We start from the raw sequence: 15,351 nt of genomic DNA, 5'->3' as shown, positions 1-15,351 counted from the left end.
TTGACAGACGAGGCCAGCTTATTACCCCCCCCCGTCCCCCCCGCTCCCTCCTCAGATCTGCTGCCAGTACGTCCTCCTGACCCAGTAACATCATCTGGTCCAGGTCACGCCGGTCTTAACGATCCCACCACAGCCAAAGTTTGCCCCCCCCCGCCTCCGCCGCCGCCACTCCGACCTCCGTTGTGACGTGGCTCCAGCTGACTCTTGGGCTCGGCTCCAGCCACCGCAGACGTTTCCTCACACACGTTTTTCATAGGAACCCCCCCCCAACCAACATCTAGGATGTAACAGTATCCACCCACTGGCACAATGATCTCCTGGGCAGGAAAACGCTCCTGGCACATATAGTGGGCTCATTCATTCATTCATGGCCAATTTTTTCCCTTTCTAGTAGGAAAGTAAATCCACTCCGTTCCCCCCTCCCCTCCTCCTGCGTTTTGTTCTATATTTGCTTGATTACGCCGTGACTGATTTATGGGTAGATGCCTGCATCATCTTTTTTGTGTCCCCACTGGTTTCTAACGGATCCACCCCTTCCGGGGAATTCCGCACGAGTTTGGGATCCGAGTCTGAGTTTTTGACAAACTTCGACGATGGTTTTGGTTTTGGTGGAGTCGTGCCGCGTCAAATTAAAGAAGCCTCGAGCAGCGCAAGTGTTGATTGCATTTTTTACTACGCTGTCCGGTCGACAGTGAACGCACCATCACTACCAACGTTTTCCTCGTTTGTTCTGCAGCCTCCGAGCCCAATGGACCAGGTAGGGAAGATGCGCGGGCAGCCGTACGGAGGACCCAACCCTTATTCCCAGCAGCAGCAGGGGCCTCCCGCAGGGCCCGGACCCCAGCAGGGAGGCTCCTACCCTGGTCAAGGCTACGGTCCTCCAGGTCCTCAGAGGTATCCAATGGGGATGCAGAGTCGGACCCCTGGGGGTATGGGCAGCATGCAGTACGGACAGCAGGTGGGTGACATGTACACCTTTGTCAAACATCCAGGGTGGTGCCTCCCCCCAGAGAATTGGGAACTGGCTGTGTGAGATGACACCGAGGTGTTTTGTCCATATTTGTTGGTTACTTACTTCAGATTTTTGAGCACAGTGGCAAAGATGGCCGATAGATCGACAGAACCAAAATTTAGGCCACAACATTGGCAGAACCCGAGACAGGAAGTGTTACTCTGGTGTTTAAAGTGGAGCTCGCGAGGACTAAACCATCTAGACTGTAATACATGCTTGGCTACAAATCAGAAGACCCTTCTTGGAACTCTTGGAGCGAATCCTATTGTGCTCTTGTACTTATTATGTTGTGTTGTTATCTCCTAACAGCCTGCCTGAAATCTTGAGTCTGGACCTGATGAATGTGCTTCAGATGCAGTATATAGGTCCTTCACCATGTTTTAGATGAGTGGCCACTCTTATTTTCATCAAATTCTTCAGTAATTGAAGCTTGTAGAATCAGAGTCTGTATATAAACTGGAGCAGGTTGGCGGGTGGTGCACGAGTACAAAGCTTTAATTCTCCTTTTTCTCTTCTCCGCTGTGTTTCCTCATAAGGTCAGGGTTTTCTCCTTTCATGCTCCTTCAGGGTAATGAAAAGAAAAGGCATTATTGAAAGGCTTTTCTGTGCACAAGATTGGATGGAATATGAAAGGCCTCATATCGAAGTTCAAGGAGATGAAGTCAAAAGTCAATTTTTATTTTCGCGGCTGTAATTTAAAGCGATACTCGTCTGAATTCTTACTCTTGAATGATTTTTGTTCCTCACTTCAAATGATCAGTTGGCTGCGCGGATCGTGCTCGTCTCGCGGCTGCACGGAACGGTTGTCTTTTCCTCTCTTATCTGAAAGTAAGATGAAGAGATGCTTTGATTACTCCACCGAGGATGAATGATAAAAATCTATGACTGGATTTTTTGGCTCTTTTCATTTAATTTTTTGTGAGGGCTCTGCTGTAAGAATCGTGTAATGATGTAGACTAGTGAGGTAGTGATATTCCAGGGAAGCAGCCTGTCGCTAAGCTACGTTATGGCTAAGCTACGTTATGGCTAAGCTAGCTTTTCTCGCGTTTTTCACGGTGAGTAATGTTTCCTCCCCATTTATCTCATCTAGATGTCAGCCTACGGACAGCAAGGCCCAGGAGGCTACGGCCAGCAGAGTCAAGCCTACTACGGTCAGCACGGCCCCCCTCCCCTCCCCGGTCAGCAGCAGCAGCAGCCGTCGTACCCTGGCCAGCCCCAGGGCAGTTCTGGAACTCCCTACTCCCAGCCGGGCCATCCTTCACAGCCACCGGGACAACACGGACAGTCAGGATCCCCTTACCAACAGTCCCAAGGCCCCCACGGCCCCGCTCCAGGTCAGCCTCCTTATAGCCAGCCCCCACATTCCCAGCAAGGACAGCCTCCCTACGTCCCTCCCCAGCAGCAGCAACAGCAGCCTCAGCAGCAGCAGCAAGGGCCGGGTCCTCAAAGTCAGCAGGGTCCTCAAGGTCAGTCCGGTTACCCGCAGCCTCCAGGACCGGGGCAGCCGCCGCAGCAGCCCCCACCTCCGCAGCAGCAGCAGGGCCCCCCACAGCCACAGCAGCAGCAGCAGCAGCCCCAACAGCAGCCAGGCGGTCCAACTCCACAGGCCCAGCCGCCTCCCGGTCATGGCCAGCAGGGTCAACCTTCACCATACTCCCAGACACCCCCCCTACCCCAGCAGCAGCAACAGTCACCCTATCAGAGGTTCCCCCCTCCTCCACAGGTAACAACACCTCAACCTCAACGTTTCCTTACACGGTTTGCAGTCATTTGCAGACTTTTCTCTTAATAGAAAGAGCATCATTTAAAGACAGTATGTTCAATTCATGGTCTGTTTGCAATGATGCTTGATCCGACGTTTTCCATACGACCAGGAACTTTCCCAGGATTCCTTTAGCTCCCAGTCCAACGCTTCTGCTTCCAACCAGGCCATGGCCTCCAGCAAGAGCAGTCAGGAAGACAGCATGCAGACCCGACCGTCCAGCCTGCCGGTAAGCCCTGTGCCTCTTCTTGCGCAAACTCCGGCTTTGTGATCAGTGAAGGCGGTTTCCATGGAACCCGGGCCGCGTCCTGAACCCGCAGACTAATTTACCGGTCGATATCCCGACGACCAGTATGAGACGGACGTGGATAATACGGCTTTGACTGGTGTTTTATTGATCTGCTCATTAATACGGTGTTTACTATAGACGTGCCCACGCAGGCTCGTTTTATTGGAGATCCTTGTATTACTACCGTCAAAACACATTAAATATCGGATAAATGTCCGAATTGTGGCCAAATAGCACAACCGTATGCCGCCCCGGGCTTGAAAATAGACATTTTCTGCCTTTCAGAGCCAAATCAACTGTGGATAATTGTGTGTTTTACTAGCATAAGTTCAATATCAGAACTTTGGACTGCTGACACTGGTGATTCCCGCTGGTTTGTTCACTGCTAGATCACACGTCTGCCTTATTCCCAAGACTCGGATTGGAATAGGAAGCTTTATTATACGGAACCTTTTTTTTCCCCTTTGCTGGCATGCAGCTGTTGTACTTCATGATTGAGGGTCAACATCTTAAAGTAAAATTGAATTTTCTTTTTTTTTTTACACAGTATCTTCCCTCCTTTGCTGTCTTTTTGAAAATTAAACTGTCACCTCTGAATTCCACTCTTGACAAATACATCCCAAAAAAGCAGATGCAGGGAGAGCGAAAATTTTCAAGTAAAATACCAAACAGCCTCAAAAGAGCCAATTTCCCTTCAGCAAAGTGCAGCCTGATAGGTGTCGCTGTGAAAGAAGGTGGCTCCGGCTAACAGGTTTGAGTCTCCATGGCGGTGTTTATAGGTCAGACGGTGGAGCTAACCTCGTTCTGGGCCTCAGGGAAGGAGAGTGAGAAATGAGATCATTAATGACAGAGAATGAAAGTGAGAGAGCGAAGTCGCCAGCGTGGGAAGGGGGGGGAGTCAAAGCAAATAACTCCAAATAGTGTGAGCGATTGGTTGGAATGGGGGATGCTGGGTGGGGAGGGATGTGATGCAGCACTGTCTATGCCAGGAGGGGATGCCCTCAGGATGTGTTTCCCTCCTCTTTTATTTATTTCTCTTATTTATTTATACGCGTCTCAGCAGGCTCAGCCATTGGCCGGGCCGTGGCTATTTTTATTTATTTCCTCCCTGACTTCCAGGGGATTCCCTGTTGGTGTGCTGTGATTGGCTGCAAGGGCCATTAATCTGGCTAAGGTAGAGATGAACGGATCTCCCACCTCTGCTCCCTGCAGAGATCACGTGGTGGCGTGCACGGCCGGTCACGCTGCTGAATTTACTCCCACAGGTGTTGGATGTGGTGCTTTATAAAGCCTTGAATTTGCTTCTGGAGCAGCTATGAAAGCTCTGATAAACTGGCAGGACGCGAGAAGATATCAAGGAACATTTTATGATCCAGCAAGACTGGCAGCATTTCCCAGTTTTCAGGTCCTGATTTTAGATTAAAGTCATTTGTTGTGCTCTGTTGCTGGATAACAGAAACATCAACCACCTATTTAGGGACAAGCCGGCTCAATAATTTGAGAAATTGGCTCTGAATGTCCATGCTAAATGTGGCACCAGCTAAATTTGAGGATAAATTCTACATCCTGGCTAACCCGTCAGGCCAACACCCGCCTGACGGCCTCTCACCAAGCATCACCGTGTTGTTGAATTGATTGTTTATTCCCCAATGACCTGCAGTGATTTTTGTGCAGGCACATTTGTTTTAATCTGCCTCAGACTGTGACCGAATCCTGATCCAGCAGCGGCTCAGGGGTAAGCACCATTTAGCTACTTTAGTCGCTCTCGCTCCGAGCCAGCCAGACATCACCTCATCCAGAGCGCAGATGGGCCCCCGTTTGCAACAGGTGCTAAACACCTACCGTCTGGAGCCCCGACCCCTGCTGCAAAGTACAGGTACAGAAGCAACAGTCGGCCTCGGGAAACGGCTCCAGATTAGAGGAGGAGGGTGGGGTGGAGGGGGAACAGGCGGAGAGCGTGGAACTAGCTGAGCAGGTTGAGCTGGTTTGTGGCTCCGGGATGCACACGAACAGTTTAACCACACTGCTGATTCACTGGAACTATCGTTCGTCTTCATGGAAACAGCTTTCACGGTCATGAATGTGGAGGGAAATCTGAAACAAACTTGCAGCCTGTAGTTGTTCAGCGCACAAGTGGAAAGTCCATCCAGCCTTGAAATGTTCCTTAAAATAAAACGGGAGCTAAAAAGGGCCTTTAGCTGTTGTCCATATTTGTCCTCAATACCGTCCAAAAAGGGACAGATATTTGAGCTTTACAGTGCCGAGGCTGTGCTACAGAGCATTGTTTCATTAATCACATGACTGGTCGACTGGTATTTCTCTGCAGATGCCAGTCAGAGAGGGAACAGCCCACCTATTTCCCATTTTCAGAAATAAAGCAGGCCTGCATCTGTACGGACTCCCTGGAAGTCGTACTTCCTCTCCGAGTCAACTCGTGGAAATGAGCAGAACATCCAGACCTCCGCCTGCGTCCCTCCCACCTCACTTCTTGTTTTCTTTTCTTTTTTAATCCCCCTGTCCTCTCTCATGTCTTTTGTACACCCTTTTCCCCACTGCGGGGCTAATCCCACCAGGATCCGCCCTCCGGGTTGTGATGCTCCTCTTTTTCTGATCTTTCTGAATGTGCTCCAGACTCGAGGGGAAGGTCACGTGTTGGTCACACACTCCAGCCGGAGGTTTGCAAATGGGCGACTTTTGTAGGGGAGCGCTTGTGAGGAGAGAGTCAAGGGTTGGTGGAATAATCTCGGAAGATCCCTGGCTTCATATTGGGTGCTCACTGCGGCCCCACCCCTCTCTCAGGCGGTGCGTTCGGGAGCGCGAGGCGACACCAAACCCTCTGCGGCGTGCTAGAAACATCCTGGTTTCGGACTTGAGCGATCTCCCGCTGCCATTAAACTCTTCTGAGTCTCACTTCTGCAATCCCGCTCAGCCCAGCCCAGCCCAGCGCCGCTCTGCTCCTGCAGCTAAGCTTGTTTTTGCGACATAGCTCTGAAGCAATCAGCCTGACAAGGCCAGCCCACTTTTTTTTCCCTCCTCTCTCCTCTCCTCTCCAACCCAGCCCAACCCCCCCTCCTTTTCACTATTACACTCCATTACACTATTACTTTTTTGCTGCATTATTTGGTTTTTATTTTTTTTCCGGCCACGCCGCTTTCGTGCCGCTCCTTCCTCCGCCTGGCCGTCTCTTCTCCTCTTCCCCGTCTTGTTTTCTCTCGCTCTGTCTTTCGTAACGCCGTGCAGCGCAGCCTTGTTTTGCGAGGCTCTGGCTTATGTTGGTATTCAGAGTCCGGGGCCAGTTTCCTGTTGCTATTCTGGGGCTTTTGCTTCCTGTGTGTGATTGTCTTATTCAGATTCCAGGGCGCCTCTGGTTGGCTCTCACCCCTCCCTCCCTCCCTCCCTCCCTCCCTCCCTCCCTCCCTCCTCCCATCTCTCTGTTTCTCTCCCTTGCTCCCGCTCTGTCTCACCCCCCTTTTTCTCTTTCCTCTGTGATTTTTAATTAATGTATTTGGGAAAATTCCGTCTGCTGACAAAGTGATGTTGTTTTGCTTTTGCTTCAGCGAATCGTCTCTAAGCTTTGCCAGAACCCAGACCCTGTTTCTGCTGGTTTGCGCTCGCTCTCTCACACACGCACACATGCATGGAAACTCACACAAACACACAGAGCACTCTCCCTCTCCCTTTTTTTCGCTCTCTGGGCTGATCACACTCTTCCCTGCCCCTCCCCTCTGCCTCCATTTCTGCTGGGCTGAGCTAGTTTTGCAGCACAAAGACTGTGGCTGACTGCAGCACTGTCTGTGCTCCATCTACTGCCCTCGCTGAACGAGCCGCTGAGCCTCCACGGGTGAAACCTGCCTCACAATCAAATTAGCCCGCGATGAAATAACCTCTATATCATCCCCCCCACCCCCAGTTAATTTACTGTCGGTGTTGGTTGCCTCGCTAGTCACAGGGTGTGCGATTCTGTATGAGAAGAGGCTGCAGAGCAGGAAATCTGGGGATCTGGACACCCCCTCCTTCCTAACCCAGCTCACCCAGCAGGCCCTTCAGCCCCTTTAGCTCTCCCTAACCCAGCACCCCTCACCTCGGGCTGGGCAGCTGCCTGCCTCACTTGGGCATCTGTGCACTGCCCTGGGACTCCCTGCTACTATTGTGATCTCTACAAAAGGCCCCCCACGCACACACCATCTCCCCATTATTCACAGCAATCAGCCCACCCCCCCTCACACACACCCCCTCCCCCCTTTCCTCACCGCCTCCCTTCATCTACTCCGTGGTAGCGACACACAGGCTGGTGCAGTGTTTGTGTGCGGCGCACACCCCCTTTTTGTTACCCCCACAGAGGAGCTCAATTAGGCAAATGTGGAGCATTTATAAAAAGAACTCCTTTCTCATTGATTAAGATTCATAGTTGGCCTTTTTCTTTATTTCAAACCGTTAGAATTAGATGGATGGATCATATTCTTCTGTGCCTTTTCTGTGCTGGTTCACTCTTCTATCTTGGATTTTGTTTTTTGTTTTGTTGTTGTTATCCTGCCCACGTGGCGACTGGTGATGAGGTAGTAGCATAATGGTGATCTCTGGGGAGCTGGAGGAAGCCTGTCTGAAGACCATTGTGCTTGTGGCAGCGATACTGGAGATTGACCAGATATTTAATCCCAGCGGTGCTGCCGAGTGTTGCCCAAATGGCGGTTTGTGTTTGTTGAGATATGAAATAACAGGCCCGAGACACGATTGTTTAATCGACATTATGTTTTGGGGTTTTTTTTGTTGTTTTTTTAATCCCATTGGGCACTTTGGGTAAAGGTTGAATGGCTCGCAGTTACATTTTCTCCCAGTTTATGTGCAGAGTTTGTCAGCATGTGATGTATGTGGATCCCTGTAATGGCTGCTGCTTCGGCTGTATGAGACGCAGGCCTGGCTTCTCCTCCTTTCTCCAGTTCTTCACACATTGTGGGATGGGAGTGCCCCCTCATGGTTGAGCGTAGCTCTGCAAACCTTGAGTTGGGGCTGTAGCTGCCTCTTTCCAAACTGTCCCCGGCCTTTCAGGAGGTCCTCAGAGACCTGGACAGAGCCTGGATGGGAGTGGGACCCCCACGGTGGTGTCGGCACTCGCCCGTCCATCTTTTTCAACAACTCAGCCAACCCCCTCTGTTGCCCAGACTGCCACTATCAGCCAATACAGGTGGTTTCAAGAAATAGGCAGGTTTAATTTAATTTTGCCTGAGCAAATGTGATTTATGCTAAGCTACAGCAGTAATCTGGAGATCTTGAGGCTGCAGCCACGCCGGTGTTTCCCAGCTGCTGCCCAAGTTGTGAGGGGAGGCGGAAAAAAAAAGCTTTAGAGAATGAGCGCAGGAATTTTTACATCATCTTATGCTTAAAAGGCAAGAGATGCCTTTTCCCATGACCCTCTTGGAATATCAAAAAGCCCTCTTTGCCCTGAATGAAGTGTCAAAAGCACAGCACCGCCGCGCTTCTGCCGACGAGGTTGTTGCTTCCGCACAAACATCGGGACGTCAAGGTTTTCTGCTGTTCTTGTGTGCGCGCGTACGAAATAAAAGGCCTGGCGGAGGCTGTAATTAAAGCGGTGGTGGAACTGGAGCGGCGGGGGTGGGGGAGCACAGCTTCTCCGTGTCTGCGTTTCCTGTAACAATGACGGGCTGCTTCTTTTGTAGTAGCTGACTGCACCGTGACCCTGCCTGGCACGCAGGGAGGCCGCAAAGAGAGAGAGCGGGGTGGCCGCAACGGGGGGGGAGGGACTGTGCCTGCTCTAATGTGTCAACCACGTGGATCCCGGTAACCATGGTAACCAGGAGTTGGAACCGTATCTGGGAAATAAAAAAGAACTTCTGTTTTCCTCCAGTATTGCCTCACCGCAGAGGATGCGCCAGCGCGTTTTTCCTTTAATCCCTCGCGGCGTGTTGCGTTCGAGAGTGAGGGAGCCTGCCAGCGAACAACAGGAGTGTAGGTCAGGAAGAATGTGTGTGACTGAGGGATGAACTCTGCCTCCTTCCCCCACCCCCTCGCCGCCATCACCAGATCTAGTTACAAACTACCAGCCGGGGTTACACAATCCAGAGATGTTTCGTCACCACGAGGGCGGCTGTGCTACTTTCCTTCTCCCGCTGCGTGTTTGTCATAGCCTCCAAAAAAAGAAAGGGGGGAAGAAATTGGCCCGCTCGGCAGACTAATGGCTCTTGCTGGGCTTGATTGATTCAGTGAAGTAATCTGCAAATGGAAAACATTAGGACGGCAGCAAGCAGAGGCAGCAGAAACACTTAGACTAGTTTCTCCCCGTTTGAACCTCCTATATACGCGCAAACATCGTTAAATGTCGCAGCATCTCAAAATGCAGTCTGTGGTTTTTTTTCTTTCCCATCCCATTTTTTTGTAAAAATCCAACTGAAACTGTCCAGTTTTAGCGGCTCTTTAATCAGCTCGGATGCGGAAGACTGCAGCTCTGAAGTTCCATGTTAGGCAGTACTGGGAAAAACACAAAATGGCTGCCATAGATGGAGCTTGAAGCTCCCACAGAAAGAGCTGCAGCCCTCTCCGTCTCTCTCGCAGATCCGAGACAGCTTTCCCCTCTTTTTCCCTCGTTCAGAAAACAGCACGGACTTGAATATTTTAACCTCATCAGCTGCCATTAATGCCATAAATTAGATTTGATGCTGTAACCTTCTCTGAGCTGCGACCCCCATAGTGAGATGCCCCGGTGTCCCTCACATGCGTCACACGCCCAGTTTCTATCATTTCTACCCCGTGCATTTTTAAAATAAAGACCGTGCTGAAGAGTGGAGCCACAGCGGCAGCAGCATCGGTATCATACCCCCACCCATCCACCCACCCACCCCCTCTCTGTCCAGCTTGTGCAGTCAGCAGAACAGGCTGGTGCTGTGCAGTATTGAGTCGGGAAAAATCAATGACTGCAGAGTGGGAGTAGGTAGGAGCCTGTGTGTGTGTGTGTGGTGTGTGTGTGTGTGTGTGTGTGTGTCTTTCTGCCTGTCCAGGCTGATGTATCAGTGCTGTCAGATATTTACCAGTGAGCTCACATTTCTGCATGTGCAAAGCTGGCTCGTGGGTTTGCCACGGCCCTGCTGTGTATTTGCATATTCAATATGGCTAATAGAGTGTAATTTGAGGAATATTTTGTAATTAACACCATGTCAATTACCATCTCATTACTGCCCTATGATATTAAAACCTTACGCATGTACATATCAAATGTGCAAGAAGAAGACAATGATAAAACACGGCAGTTTGGCTAGTGTTTCATCCTTGTTCCATCTCCAACATCGAATGGCTCAATTTCTAACCAATTAAATGCAAAATAAATGACTTTGGGCACAAAATGTGGAAGAAATGTGAAGTTTATACAAAGAAAATGCTAAAATCTGACATGCAACAGTAATTTGTCATCTTCAACCTCTGCTTTATTATGATCCTGATAAATAAATTCTAAATTTAAATGTACTCATTCCAAAAACTCTTGTCTATTGTTATTCTGTGCAGCCTCCGTGCAGCCTCCTTGCCCCCACCTCAGGTGAATCCTGCCTTGTTAATGCACCCCTGTCACTCTTGTGACTGAAGCTGTCCACCAGGAGTGTAACTGGACTTGACCTCTGACCTGCCTGATGGGGGGGGTGGTAATGATCTTTGACTGCTACTGAGGTGGTCATCTCAGCGGCTGGACCCGGGTGTCTGTCAGATGACTGGTCTTGTGATGTCTGGGGTTGGGAAGAATGGGGAATGTAGGTCAGCTGACGGTAATGGCTTTTGGGTGGGGGGGATCTTGCCACGGTTGTTTTAGCAAGGAATGTCATGCTATTTGATCTCTGCCTCTCCCCCAGGGTACTTAGCGCCCCGCCGCTCCAAGTCGTCCGTGCCGTCCGGCCACGTTGGGGAATCGTGTGCTGTCAAACACTCCCCAGAAGTCTCATGTTAACGCGCCACGTGTTTTTGCTTTTTGTTGTGGCCACGTCCCCTCCGTCGGGTCAGAGAGGCCTGGGTTAGTGTACTCGCTGAAATGAGAGGAAGGGGTGGGAGGGGAAGGGGTGGGGTGGGGTGTGGAGGGGGTGGATTCTGAATCAGCGTTCTGCTCCTGTCACTCCCTCTGGGGTTTCTCCATCAGGTCATGTCCCAAAAATAGCAACGGGCGCCGTTTCAAGTGCAAAACCGCCGGCTTCGGGGCTGCAGCCAGTCTGCGAGTGTGAGATTTCTATGGGAGTATTTGGCCACCTTCCAATACGTGTTTTCCCCCCTCCTCCTCCTCCTCCTCCTGCCTCCTCTCATTTTTTCGCCCCCTCTTCCAATGTAACTGGCAGATGAGCTTGCATTTCTGAGCTGAGCACATGGGCTCCACGTGAGTGGCCAGTGTGTAAACATTCACCTTCCCACAAACATAATCATCGCCGGCTGCCTTCCTACCTCGCTTCTCGTCTCTGTGTCACAGCCAGCGAGGCTCAATAACAACACCACATGGCACTGGAGTCGGTGCCCAGCACCAATTATTTTGACTGCCTCCTGAGATGACTTGTTTCAGACATTATTTCCCCCTGTTTTCCCTTTACAAGCCACTCAAACTGAGCTGTTTGCCTGGGTAAAGCATTGTCACTGCTATGGTGGGGTGGTCAAAAAGGAACTTGCTTTACTTCTTAGCTGCTTCCGCTTAGATCAACTCACCGGTGTTGCCCATCTTGTTACAGGACCTGTCGGGGTCTATTGATGACCTGCCCACTGGTACAGAAGGGGCCCTGAGCCCCGGCGTCAGCACATCCGGAGTTTCCAGCAGTCAGGGCGAGCAGAGCAACCCCGCCCAGTCGCCCTTCTCTCCACACACTTCTCCTCACCTGCCAGGTATCCGTGGGCCCTCGCCATCACCCGTGGGTTCTCCGGCCAGTGTCACCCCGTCACGCACCGGCCCGCTGTCCCCCGCTGCTGTACCAGGTAAGAGAATATCAGGTTCTAAAAGATGAGAACAAAGTATTCTTGACAAAAAAGGTCTAAAATTGTTTCCTTTCCCCGACATCCCACGTTGCAGGTAACCAAATGCCTCCTCGGCCACCCAGCGTCCAGTCTGACAGCATCATGCACTCTTCCATGAACCAGTCAGCCATGGGCCAAGACAGGGGTGAGTGTTGACACGTGTACAACCACCTCACCCTCTCTGCTCAGTCACGGGAAGATCCATCACCTCACCAGTCGACCTGACCCGAAAATATTTTGCTAAAGGTTTATCTGTTCTTCTTCCCCAGTATACATGCGTAACCCTCAGATGCCCCCTTACGGGTCTCCTGGTCACCCTGGACAACCTGGTTCTGCCTTATCTCCACGCCAGTCTTCTGGAGGCCAGATGCATAGTGGAATGGGACCGTATCCCCAGAACAACTCCATGGGAAACTATGGTCCTCAGGGCGGGCAGTACGGCCCACAAGGTGGGGCTTAAGAAACCACTCACACTAATGTTTTTGGATGCTTCTCAGTGCCGTCGTGCACGTCCAAAAGATATCCTGAATGAGTTTGCGCTCGTTGGCTCGAGACCGCTGCAGTTTCAGAGACGGAAGTAGATTAAAAAAAGAAAACTTTGAAGTTTCGTCTCGCTTCTCATATTTATGAAATTAAAACACTTTTGAAGTCTCCGATGGTTTCTGTGGCCTTTGATGAAGTTGTGAAATGAGTCATAGTGGCGGGCGGTGAAGGGCCAGATGAGGCCTGCTTCATCAGGCTGCCTGTCAGAACAGGAAATAAATTTAGACCCGGGCTGTTCGGTGTTCTCATCTCCACAAGAATGGATTAGTTTCGCTTACCTGTCTCAGGGTGACAATCTTAATGTCTGTCCCTCTGACACCTGTAGGTTACCCCAGGCAGCCTGGCTACACAGGAATGCCCAATGCCAACTACCCCAGTGGCCCTGGGATGGGCGGGACCATGAACCCAATGCCCGCTCAGGGCAGTGGGGGGCCATATGGGAGCATCCCACCAGGCAGACTGGGCCCAGGGCAGATGGGTGCTCGGCCCTACGGCCCCGGGATGGGCACAAACATGGGTGGCATGCATCCTCAGGTGGGCTCCGGCATGTGTCCTCCTCCGGGCATGAACAGGAAGGACGGGGGCCCCTCGATGCACCATGGACCCACAAACTCCATACACAACAGGTAGGTACTCGCAGCTCCGGGCTGCAGCGGTGTCGACGTGATTCCGACGAGGGCTCTTGTCTCGTGTGTCCTTACCCACATGACCGTGAAAAATGGTTGGTGCTTCCCACGTGTGAGGCAGTCTGCTGTGACTCTATTCTTATGTGAATGTGCGACAGTCCGTGGCAGGAAAAACCCAGCACTTGTGTACAAAAGGAAAGTAAAGAGAGAAGAGAGCAGGAGATGTTCCCTGACATTGAATTCAGTTTTTATCCTTCAAGCATGCCAACCAGCTCAGCCTACAGAGAGGCACTGGTGGGCTGGAATTGCTGGATTATGACGTAAATGGATCTTTTTATGCAGAACAAACACAGCAGAATTGTTAGTGCAGCAGCTGAACAAGGAGAAGATAAAATGAGAATCACTCTCCCTGAACCTTTTGGTCTGTTTGAGAGGTCTGCTTGGTGTAATTGTAAAACCTCGGCTAGTATTAAACAAGCTCCTTTCTCTTTAGGCCACCTGGCTACCCTAACATGTCCCAGGGCATGATGGGAGCAGGCTCCCCTTACGGCCCTGGCATGAACAGCATGCACGGAATGATGAACCAGGGGGGCCCAGGACCGTACCCGATGGGCACAAATATGGCCAACAACACCCCTGGTCAGTAAAGCCCCACTGCCTTTCTCACTGGTTACTCCGACCTGTTTTACCGATGATTTTTTTTTTCCCCAAACACACAGGGATGCCTCCAAATTCAGAGTTTGGGATGGAAAAAATGAACCCTGCCCAGAAGATAAACAACAAGGTCGACGGCACGCCCAAGACTGAATCCAAGAAGGTAGCTGAAATGCATCCAGGTACAAAATTGAGACCTTTGTCCATCCGGCTCACCAATTCCCCATTTTTCTCCCGTAGAAGTCGAGCTCCTCCACCATCACCAGTGAGAAGATCACCCGTCTGTACGATCTGGGCCAAGAGCCCGAGCGGAAGATGTGGGTGGATCAGTACCTGGCGTTTGCTGAGGAGAAGGCCATGGGCATGAGCAACCTGCCGGCCGTGGGACGCAAACCTCTGGATCTCTTCAGACTCTACGTGTCTGTCAAACAGATCGGGGGTCTCACACAGGTACGACTGGTCCTCATCAGCAGGTTTTAGGCACTCGCGTGTCCAATCTGAACTGTCCGAGGAACAGAATTCTGTGATTGCTCCAGTAATTCTTCGAGGCTGCGCTGGTGTCCGTGTGAAGAATTGATATTTATAGATGAATCCCTACAAGACTGTTGCGTTCGGCTTCCTGAGTCGCCTCCTCCATCTTTCCTCTGTCGCCCACCAGGTCAACAAGAACAAAAAGTGGAGGGAGCTGGCCACCAACCTGAACGTGGGCACATCGAGCAGCGCAGCCAGCTCGCTCAAGAAGCAGTATATCCAGTGTTTGTACGCCTTCGAGTGCAAGATCGAGCGTGGCGAGGACCCGCCCCCGGACTTCTTCAACACGGACACCAAAAAGAGTCAGCCGAAGATCCAGCCTCCCAGCCCAGGTGAGCGCCGGCACCTCGGCCGTCCTCTATATGGTGACCTTCGGGTCTTTGCAACTCAGAAACCGCATTATTTCTCCCCCTAAAACAGTCTTCAGAGTCCTGTGAGGACATTGCACTGTAGTGTTGCAGAGCAGGGTGGTTCCATGCTGTTTATCACATCCTGCTGGAGCAGAATCCCTTTAATGGCCTCGTTTAAAAACTGATCTGGGACCATCTTCCACACCTGTCATCTTTCATAAATCACACATTTTTGGGGCGTATTGCGCCAGTTGTAATTCACAGAAGTTTCAGTGGATACTTCCACAAATAAATGTCTTCTGGAGAACAGTTGGCATTTGCAGAGGACAATGTCCTTGCTGCCCCCCCCCTTGAGAAATGAACAGCAAAGCTCACCAGCGCGCCCATCGTTACATGAACTCTGAATATCGGCGTGTGAAGTGGCAGCCAGGTTGCGATGGGATGCGTTTCGGGACAGTGGATGGCGTTTTGGTCTGCACTAGCAGCGCCCCCCCCCAGCAGTCTGACTCTGCTTCCATTGTGCTTTTTTTTTCCATCTTCAAGAGGTCCCCCCCATCCCCCCCTTCTCTTTTCCCCTTCATCTTTAGTAGAGGGAAATC

At 51.2% G+C, this 15,351-nt stretch overlaps 1 protein-coding gene across 3 annotated transcripts in view; it reads left to right on the top strand.

The window, feature by feature from the left end:
- arid1ab (AT rich interactive domain 1Ab (SWI-like)) overlaps positions 1-15,351 on the top strand; it is a 32,641-nt gene that overhangs the window by 11,122 nt on the left and 6,168 nt on the right. For 2 of the 3 annotated variants that reach the window (XM_057020803.1, XM_057020805.1), the window contains exons 2-12: positions 737-958; positions 2,103-2,735; positions 2,887-3,003; positions 11,769-12,009; positions 12,104-12,193; positions 12,318-12,497; positions 12,917-13,217; positions 13,711-13,856; positions 13,937-14,034; positions 14,112-14,321; positions 14,530-14,734. In XM_057020803.1, the coding sequence (XP_056876783.1) occupies positions 737-958; positions 2,103-2,735; positions 2,887-3,003; positions 11,769-12,009; positions 12,104-12,193; positions 12,318-12,497; positions 12,917-13,217; positions 13,711-13,856; positions 13,937-14,034; positions 14,112-14,321; positions 14,530-14,734 (2,443 nt within the window). The remainder of the gene's footprint in view (positions 1-736; positions 959-2,102; positions 2,736-2,886; positions 3,004-11,768; positions 12,010-12,103; positions 12,194-12,317; positions 12,498-12,916; positions 13,218-13,710; positions 13,857-13,936; positions 14,035-14,111; positions 14,322-14,529; positions 14,735-15,351) is intronic. The other variant, XM_057020804.1, reaches the window with a different exon arrangement.

This window comes from Takifugu flavidus, chromosome 21 (assembly GCF_003711565.1).
Source record: "Takifugu flavidus isolate HTHZ2018 chromosome 21, ASM371156v2, whole genome shotgun sequence".
NCBI classification, from domain to species: Eukaryota; Metazoa; Chordata; class Actinopteri; order Tetraodontiformes; family Tetraodontidae; genus Takifugu; species Takifugu flavidus.
Note: the sequence above shows the minus strand (reverse complement) of the source record. Positions and strands in the feature narration are given on the sequence as shown.